This window comes from Sinocyclocheilus anshuiensis, unplaced genomic scaffold, assembly GCF_001515605.1.
Source record: "Sinocyclocheilus anshuiensis isolate Anshui unplaced genomic scaffold, SAMN03320099.WGS_v1.1 scaffold343, whole genome shotgun sequence".
Lineage (NCBI taxonomy): Eukaryota > Metazoa > Chordata > Actinopteri > Cypriniformes > Cyprinidae > Sinocyclocheilus > Sinocyclocheilus anshuiensis.
The window spans coordinates 1001797-1011786 of NW_015549598.1; the positions used below are offsets into that span (position 1 = coordinate 1001797).

Sequence of the window (9990 nt, forward strand, 5' to 3'; positions counted from 1 at the left end):
CCAGTGCGCTCACCACACACCAGCTACAGGTGGAGAGGAGAGAGAGTCATAGAGCCAATCAAGTGGTTGGGGATTATTAGGAGGCCATGATTGACAAAGGCCAGGGGGGCAATTTGGCCAGGACCCCGGGGTTACACCCCTACTCTTTACGTGAAGTGCCATGGGATTTTTAATGACCACATAGAGTCAGGACCTCGGTTTAACGTCTCATCCGAAAGACGGTGCTTTTTGACAGTATAGTGTCCCCGTCACTATACTGGGGTGTTAGGACCCACACAGACCACAGGGTGAGCACTCGCTGCTGGCCTCACTAACACCTCACGACGAGTCACTCACTCGTCACACTCACTCACCTGTTCCAACAGCAACCTAGTTTTCCCAGGAGGTCTCCCATCCAGGTACTGACCAGGCTCAACCCTGCTTAGCTTCAGTGGGCATCCAGTCTTGGGCTGCAGGGTGATATGGCTGTGGCAACTGGTTAAGATTTTTATGGCAAATTTAAAGGGATAGTTCACCCAAAAATAAAAATTCTGTAATCATTTAATCACCCTGTACAAGTTTCTTTCTTCTGTTGAGCTTAAAAAATATATTTTGAGGAATGTTGGTAACCAAACAGTTGATGATAACCATTAACTTCCATAGTATGGAAAAAATAGTGGAAGTCAATGGCTACCATCAATTGTTTGGTGAGTGATGATGTGAGTAAATGATGACTATCCCTTTAAGTGTGCAGCTGTGTATTATAAAAACATTCATGTACATGCTATATTCACCATGTTAAACTATAACAAACTAGCAACAACCATAAAAATAATATTTATGCTTTTATTCTTTATTGTCTCTTGACAGTGAAATTGGACGCACAATAATGGTTCTTCACAGTTCGTAATATTTACTAAAACCTTCAAGTCAGCATGAAATGAAAATTCTTAGTTATGTTCTAAAATGCATGTTACAAATTATTTTGTAGACCATTTTTAATTTATAATTAATTTTTTATTTTATTTTTTTTGACATTGTAATGATTAATCAAAATGTCATAACTGTACCCTTCAGTGAAAATCACAAATTTCTTTCTGATGAAGTTTGCAGGACTTCTCCAATCATTTAGTCCATTATATTCATTCTGTATATTCATCATAATAAATGGAATACACAATCTTTCTGGCAAGTGAAAAAGTTCTGAAAAAATCTGTTTGCCAAGTAGCATAGCAACTTTTTGAGTTCACAAGTGTGCATGTATCGAGAATGGTTTCAAACGTGGCTCATCCCATCTAAATTCTGATTACGTACTAATCTTTATTTAAAGAATTGTCCTTACCCCACTAGCAACAACCATAAAAATAATATTTATGCTTTTATTCTTTATTGTCTCTTGACAGTGAAATTGGACGCACAATAATGGTTCTTCACAGTTCGTAATATTTACTAAAACCTTCAAGTCAGCATGAAATGAAAATTCTTAGTTATGTTCTAAAATGCATGTTACAAATTATTTTGTAGACCATTTTTAATTTATAATTAATTTTTTATTTTATTTTTTTTGACATTGTAATGATTAATCAAAATGTCATAACTGTACCCTTCAGTGAAAATCACAAATTTCTTTCTGATGAAGTTTGCAGGACTTCTCCAATCATTTAGTCCATTATATTCATTCTGTATATTCATCATAATAAATGGAATACACAATCTTTCTGGCAAGTGAAAAAGTTCTGAAAAAATCTATGTTTGCCAAGTAGCATAGCAACTTTTTGAGTTCACAAGTGTGCATGTATTGAGAATGGTTTCAAACGTGGCTCATCCCATCTAAATTCTGATTACGTACTAATCTTTATTTAAAGAATTGTCCTTACCCCACGTCAGAATTGGACTATAGCTAGACACACAGACACTGCTAATCCATTCAAGAGTGTGCACATTTTGTTTATCGCTTCATATGCTGTAATTAATCATCAATGTTGTGTCCATTTAGTTTGGAGTTGTAGATGCTCACTAAACCGACTGATCAGTGAGGATGCAAGTAAATGGGTTTGTTTGATGTTTCTCATTTCTGCTGGTTCATGCAGAGGGGGTGAAAGAGGCATGAGCAGGAAAGGGCCACTTAGTGAATCAACCGTTTCCTCTTGAGTAATTGAAGCCAGAGCCACTGCTGCGATCCAGCAACCTAAAGTTGTGATGGAATTTGTGTTTCGACGATTCCAAATGTGCATGTGGATTTGTTGAGAGATCTTAGTCAACAACAGAGCTGTCCCAATTTGCTTTCTTAATACAGATTCCTGGTGTAATTGTGGATGTTTAATTTGCATGTTATTCCAGTGATCGTGCCTTCATGGTGCAATCAACTCTTGATGGAAAAAAATCACATTACAGAAGTAAAATGGGTTGGGAATGGTGTTTCATGTTGACTTTACAATGTTCACGTCAACAGTGATGTTTGTTTTGAAGCATGATGTTGAAGTGATCTTCAGTTATTAGCCATTTAAATGTGCTTAATCTTACCCTCAGATGGCAGCTGAGAGAAACCCTGCGTCATGTTACCTGGATGAAAGGACCTTCCGGCTTTGCTGTCAGCTCTTTCTCCAACACTCTGAGACCATCCAGGATGGCTGGAGCTGGGAGCAGATCAAGGTGAAGTGAATGTTTGAGTAACTCCACAAAGTCTGGGCCTACTTGTTCTCCTTAGAAGATCATTATGAAAGAAAGAACTTTAAGTGTGAATCTCACAAAACATGTCAAGAAAGAAAGAGTTTTAATGAAGGAAATTAAGCCTATTTTTGAAGATATTTGGTATGTTGACATTAATTTAATGACAATGACATTCCCTCCTAAAATTCTCCCTACTTTTTAGGTTCTTACTGCAGTAAAGTTTAAAATGACTGTAATACAACTTTGTTTACATTACATTTATGTGTTTAGCAGATGCTTTATCCAGAGTGAATTGAGGAACATAAAAATAGGCTTTGTTTAAAGGAATAGTTCACCCAAAAATGTAAATTGGCTGAAAATGTACTCACCCTCAGCCCATCCAAGATGTAGATGAGTTTGTTTGTTCATCAGAACAGATTTAGAGAAATGTAGCATTACATCACTACAGATTCCTGGTGTAATTGTGCATGTTTAATTTGCATGTTATTCCAGTGATCGTGCCTTCATGGTGCAATCAACTCTTGATGGAAAAAATCACATTACAGAAGTAAAATGGGTTGGGAATGGTGTTTCATGTTGACTTTACAATGTTCACGTCAACAGTGATGTTTGTTTTGAAGCATGATGTTGAAGTGATCTTCAGTTATTAGCCATTTAAATGTGCTTAATCTTACCCTCAGATGGCAGCTGAGAGAAACCCTGCGTCATGTTACCTGGATGAAAGGACCTTCCGGCTTTGCTGTCAGCTCTTTCTCCAACACTCTGAGACCATCCAGGATGGCTGGAGCTGGGAGCAGATCAAGGTGAAGTGAATGTTTGAGTAACTCCACAAAGTCTGGGCCTACTTGTTCTCCTTAGAAGATCATTATGAAAGAAAGAACTTTAAGTGTGAATCTCACAAAACATGTCAAGAAAGAAAGAGTTTTAATGAAGGAAATTAAGCCTATTTTTGAAGATATTTGGTATGTTGACATTAATTTAATGACAATGACATTCCCTCCTAAAATTCTCCCTACTTTTTAGGTTCTTACTGCAGTAAAGTTTAAAATGACTGTAATACAACTTTGTTTACATTACATTTATGTGTTTAGCAGATGCTTTATCCAGAGTGAATTGAGGAACATAAAAATAGGCTTTGTTTAAAGGAATAGTTCACCCAAAAATGTAAATTGGCTGAAAATGTACTCACCCTCAGCCCATCCAAGGTGTAGATGAGTTTGTTTGTTCATCAGAACAGATTTAGAGAAATGTAGCATTACATCACTTGCTCACCAATGGATCCTCTGCAGTGAATGGGTGCCGTCAGAATGAGAGTCCAAACAGCTGATAAAAACATCACAATAATCCACAAGTAATCCACACCACTCCAGTCAGTCCATCAATTAACATCTTATGAAGTGAAAAGCTGCATGTTCGTAAGAAACAAATTCATCTTTAATTAATTTTAACTGTAAAACTTTGTTTCTGACAAAATATGTCCGTAATTCATAATAACTCTTCCTCCAGTGAAAAAGTCCATCGCCTGTTGTTCTCTCACATCAAAATTCATCGACATATTTGTTTAGAACTGTTTTGGACTGTTTTTGCATATAAACGGAGCTTGATCTGTGCATATTTCTCTGCTGATTCAGACGAGATGACTTTTTCACTGGAGAAAGCAATATTATGGACAGAGAACTCATAACTCATATTTTAGTTGAAAGCTAGTGGTGGATTTCTTATTTTCTTGCAAACACATCTTTTCGCTGCTAAAGACATTAATTGATGGTCTGGAGTGGTGTGGATTACTTGTGAATTATTGTGATGTTTTTATCAGCTGTTTGGACTCTCATTCTGACGGCACCCATTCACTGCAGAGGATCCATTGGTGAGCAAGTGCTGGAATGCTACATTTCTCCAAATCTGTTCTGATGAAGAAAAAAAAAATCATCTACATCTTGGATGGCCTAAGGAGGAGGAGTAAATTTTCAATGTTTCAATTAACTATTCCTTTATAATGTATATCATTTTTAAAAATAGTTTTATTCATTGGATTTTTGGGTGAAATATGACCCAGACATGTTCTTGACAGGTTTTGGGCTTTGTTCTAGGGCACTGATGAAGGCTTCATGAAGAAGACTCTTCTCATCCCTGTAAAATCCAGCGTTTTGCACAAACAACATGAGTGTTCCATGCAGGATGAAAACATGGTGACAGATGACACCCAGGTAAGACGAGTATCACTTTTACTATTACTCATACTTAGTAGGGCTGTCAAAATGACTGAAAAACTAAATTAGAATTTTCCACTTAAATATAATCAAAATTTGAATTATATTCGAATTTAAAAGGCATAATTTCAGTTAGGGGGAAAAAAGCTTTTGGCTTCTCTGCTGAGGCCACAAGAGGGCGCATCGAGCAAAATATTATGCACGTTTCTTCAAAGCGTAATAAAATAACACGAATATCTTTGAAAAAAAATGCATAATGTTTAAAATAATGTTTATAAACCATATATAATTAATAAAGTTGCTTAAACAATTAGAAAAGCAGCGCCGCATCTAGTGGGTTCAACTGGATAGGCTAACAAAAGCATTAAAATGCAATGACACTTACATTGTCGTCGCATTTCGTGCGCCACTGATAAGGCTGCCTGACGGCTGACGCAGACCTAAAATTCGAATGCAACGTTTTTGCATTCGAATGTGGATTTTTTTTTTAATTCGACGAATATTCGAAATTCGAATTTTTTTTTTGACAGCCCTAATACTTAGGGTTAGTGATTTGAACAAACCACTGAAACCAAGTTTTAACCTTTGACGAGCAAGTCATCCCAAAGCACTTTGTCATAAAAATGTACTGTCTCTGAACCAGGGGTGGTTCTTGGGTAGAATGAGCCAGTCCATTTATAAACCCTAACAAAATGGGCCACCAAAAATGAAGACTTGACATAAGTGTTTCCCCACATACTGAATCAACTACCTGAAGGAAACACTTTAACTAAATCCTGTGCTTTATAACTGTCCTGGGTTTAGTTTTGGAAAAACTTGCTAATGTTGGCATACGCTTTTATGTGACTGTTAAGATGTTTATGCTCTTTTGTCCATCAGGGTGTTGCACACATGATTGTTTAACTTTGTCTGCGCACTACATGCATTCTCCATTTGGAGAAAATGGTTGTGCGTGACATATTTAAACTTTAAAGAGCATGTACGCAAAAAAAAACGTACGTCTTTGAAAGTAGTATCAGCAAAATACAGTATTTTGATTCATATACTGGTCTAAATGACTCATCCAAAATGGGGGTTGTGCCTTGTGGCTGATTTTTCTTTACCTCCACTCTCAGCCCATTTCATTAGTAAGCTCTTCCGGCTGATTGCAAATGACTCGACTTGCATATTTACATTCAGCTCACACACACTAGAGAAGACTCGACACCTTCTCCTTTCATGAAGGAGATTTTGCCATATTTCAGTGCTATTGGAGAAAGCAGTTTTTGTTTTTATTAAGTAACTGATTATAATGCAATCCAATCTGATATTGCGTGGTTAAGGCTGGTCCATTGTACTAATTATTAATGATATCCACTACATATATTTATATATGTACAGTTTTTGCTCTGAAATAGTATTTGTTTTAAGAGTAACTACCATAGGCAAACTAACCAAATTGCTTGGTCTAGGATATACAGTAAATAGTTTATATTATATTTTATAGCAAAATTACATTATGTATATTATTATTTGTAGATATATTATATGAACAAAATCTTTAAGAATATATAATAATTATTTAATATACTGTCTCTTTTCTGCAAAAAGAAATAGTACATTATTTCTAAGTATGTTATGTAAATTAAAATGATGTAAAGTATATATTCATCATGGAAGTAATTGTTGTGTATTTTCAGTACAACAAACTATTTTACTGTAAAATGTCCCACTGCATTATGGTAATGAGAATTTGGATGGGAATATGTGCTAAAATCTCAAGCAAAAAATATCACTGTTGTAATGTGAAAAGAAATAATGTATTATATAATTTGTGAAGTATTTATTCATAATGGGAGTATTTGTTGTATATTTTAAGTACCAAAAAAACAAGACATGAAATGACATAAAATGTGCCAGTGCATTACATTAATGGAAATTTAAAAGGGAACATGGGCTTAAATAAATGAAATAAATAGTATATGAGACCCTGCCTATGAAAACCCAGCTTAAGTCATTTTTTTGTGATTTACTGTTTTCTACATAAAATCATCCTTCATAAAGATTTAGAACATTCTGTGAAAATATAACCTTTATATATTTAATATTGACTGAGTAAGGCCATGTCAAAGATTGAAATAATAGTGAAATTAATGGTTGAAATCAAACTTTGATGCTTGTTATCTCATAATTAGATTTTGAGACTTTAGCCTGGATTTCACAAACAGGGTCACATATTATTTAATTTGTAAAGTATTTATTCATCATAGTAGGATTAGTTGTATATTTTAAGTAAAAAAAAAAAAAAAACTTGACAGTAAAATGTCCCAGTTCATTAAGGTAATGAGAATTTGGAAGGGAAAATTTACTTACATCTCAAGCAAAAAATATCATTGTTGTAATGCACAAACCACAAAGAAATACTATAGTGTATTATATAAATTGTAAAGTATTTATTCATCATGGTACTATTTGTTATATTTTAAGTACAAAACAGCAACTTTATGCATTATGATAATGAGAAATTGGAAGGAAAAATGTGCTTAAATCTCAAGCAAAAAGTATAATTTGTTGTAATGTGAAAAGAAATAGGATATTAAATACATTGTAAAGTTATTTATTCATCATTGTAGTGTTTTATGTATTTTAAGTACAAAACAACAACTTTATGCATTATGATAATGAGAATTTAGAAGGAAAAATATGCTTAAATCTCAAGCAGAAAATCTTGATGAGCCAAAATATTCGTAATGCTAATGTCTTGTTTTTCTGTCCTTTTGCTGTTGAGGTGAAATGCGTGTGAGATTTTTCAATTTCTGATGAATTACTGATACACCAAAAAGGCCAGTATTGTCTGCAGTGATACCAACTCAACATCAGCATCTTCTTTGTTCATAACATTCAAGTCTTGCGTGCAGTCGTGCCACAGCGCACGTCACCTGACATGCCCTGCATAAAAGAACATTTAGAAAACTTGACCTTGGTAAAGACTGTTCGGCAGCAAGCAGCAGCTTGCAGGCTACAAGAAAGCCTCTTTTTTCCCCCCATTGTTGAGGAAAGGAAGAAAAAAATCCCAAAAAGATCTGATGTTTTTTTTTTCTTTCTTTTTTTGTGGCATCCTGTTTTCAGTGGTGGAATTCTTTTAGGGAGTGAATAAATGCCTCACTCAACAAAAATCTATCAGGGTTAACCTTTTCAGTGCCACACACCTGACATCTGTGGAGCTGTGCTCAATGTTACTCTCCGTCCACTCACTGGAGTCTCTGGTAGCTGCTATATAACCACATTTAAGAAAGCAATCTTTAATTGTTCCCCGAGAGATGCATGCAGAAGCAAAAGGTATTTTAATCGTTTAAGTTCGAAGAATGTAAACGGAATTACTAGGATAATTAAACCCATAATTAGGGCTTATTTAGGTTAATGAAAGAACCCATCCTTCATCATCCTCTGAAATTACCCAGCCAAGCTCTGGTATTCAGGTAAGCAAAGGCAACATCTTCTACTCTGCTATTGCACATCCAGTATTGATCTTCCCTTTGACAGTGAAAAACGGAGCGAGTATAAAGTGTATACCTGAGCTCATGGCTCTGTTAGATCTCTTTAGACGATGCTATTTAAAGCCTCTGCTGCAGCATGCCACGCAGCCCTTTGCTTTGCTTGCGTGTTTGTGGAGTTGAACAGGTGCCGTCATTTAGCGATTACACCGTTACGTCTGTACACCTGCTTGAACGTAAACACGGCAGCGTTTGAATGACAACAAACGGCGGCGGATGCCAGAAGTTGTTACTAGAAACACATTTCAAAGTTAATAAACGCCCCTTTTTGAACTTGACCTTTTGAAAATTTTAAGCGGTGCACAAACAGCAGCTGAACTTTTGTCCTTTATTTGAATTCCAAATGCAGTCGAAGAGTCAGTTATGCAAAGGTTGAATGAGAGCTGTGAATATTCGTTTTGCTAAATGAGTTCTTGCCACGGCGGACCCAAAATGTAATGCGTTTTCTGCTTGCTTGTGTGCGCTCTCTCTTTAAACTCATCATCCCACACATTATTTTACAGCCTCTAGGTGAGGTATTTTACCTTTCAATGCCGGTACTGTTTGGAAAAAGCATGACGTCATTGTTTATTTGACCTGCCTTGTGCCTTCCCTCTTTCCAAACCCTTTCATTCCTGACAGACGTCGGATGTGAAACAGTAGTGTGTCTCTCAAGACTGCACTTGTATGGGAGGGAGGAGATGTTATCGGTGAAGGCATGGATGCGTGAACAATCCTTGAGTCTGCAGTGAAGCTGCCAGGGATCCAGCCACCGCCGCTGCTGATCCAACTCGTCGCTCAGACACTATCGCTAATTAAACCTGCGCGTATCAGTGTGGACCACAAAGGCCATAGTGATGTCATAGCGTCTCAAAGCCACTTCCGTGTGACAGAAATCACGTCACCGGTGCCATTTAAGAGTGCTCAAAGAGTTCTTATTATAAAGACTTTATTACAAAGAAATTTTATTATATCCATTACAATCAAGCTATTGTTTTGTAAGGTGGAAGCCAAACTAAAAGTAGATGCATTGAATAATCTTTTATTATTTACAAATTAAAAATGGTATTTATAAATGTATATAAATATAAAAAAAACGATGATTATAATTCTAATAATTTCTTTCAAAAATAGAAAGAAAACAAATGTTGACCAACAATAGTGTATATTGTTACAAACGATAAAAAATGCTGTTCTTTTTTCACTTTTTATTCATCAAAGAATCTTGAAAAAAGTATCACAGGTTCCAAAAAAATAAATAAAAATTAAGCAGCAAAAACTGTTTCTAACGTCGATAATAAATCAGCATATTAGAAAGATTTCTGAAGGATCGTGTGACATTGAAGACTGGAGTAATGATGCTGAAAATTCAGCTTTGCATCACAGAAATAAATTATATTTTAAAGTATTTTAAAATAGAAAACAGTTATTTTAAATTGCAATAATATTTCACAATTCTACGGTGTAAGAATTTACAATTAAACAATTTTACAATTTTACTGTTTAAGAGCATAAGAAACGTCTTTAAAAAACGAAAATTCTTACTGATCCTGTGTGTGTGTGTGTGTGTATGTATATGTGTGTATATATATATATATATATATATATATATATGTGTG

At 35.3% G+C, this 9990-nt stretch overlaps 1 protein-coding gene across 1 annotated transcript in view; it reads left to right on the forward strand.

The window, feature by feature from the left end:
* The first annotated feature begins 3329 nt into the window (after positions 1-3329).
* LOC107658540 (ubiquitin-like-conjugating enzyme ATG10) overlaps positions 3330-9990 on the forward strand; it is a 19321-nt gene continuing 12660 nt past the window's right edge. Inside the window, exons 1-2 of the mRNA XM_016447132.1 lie at positions 3330-3452; positions 4740-4856. Coding sequence (XP_016302618.1) covers positions 3330-3452; positions 4740-4856 — 240 coding nt within the window. The remainder of the gene's footprint in view (positions 3453-4739; positions 4857-9990) is intronic.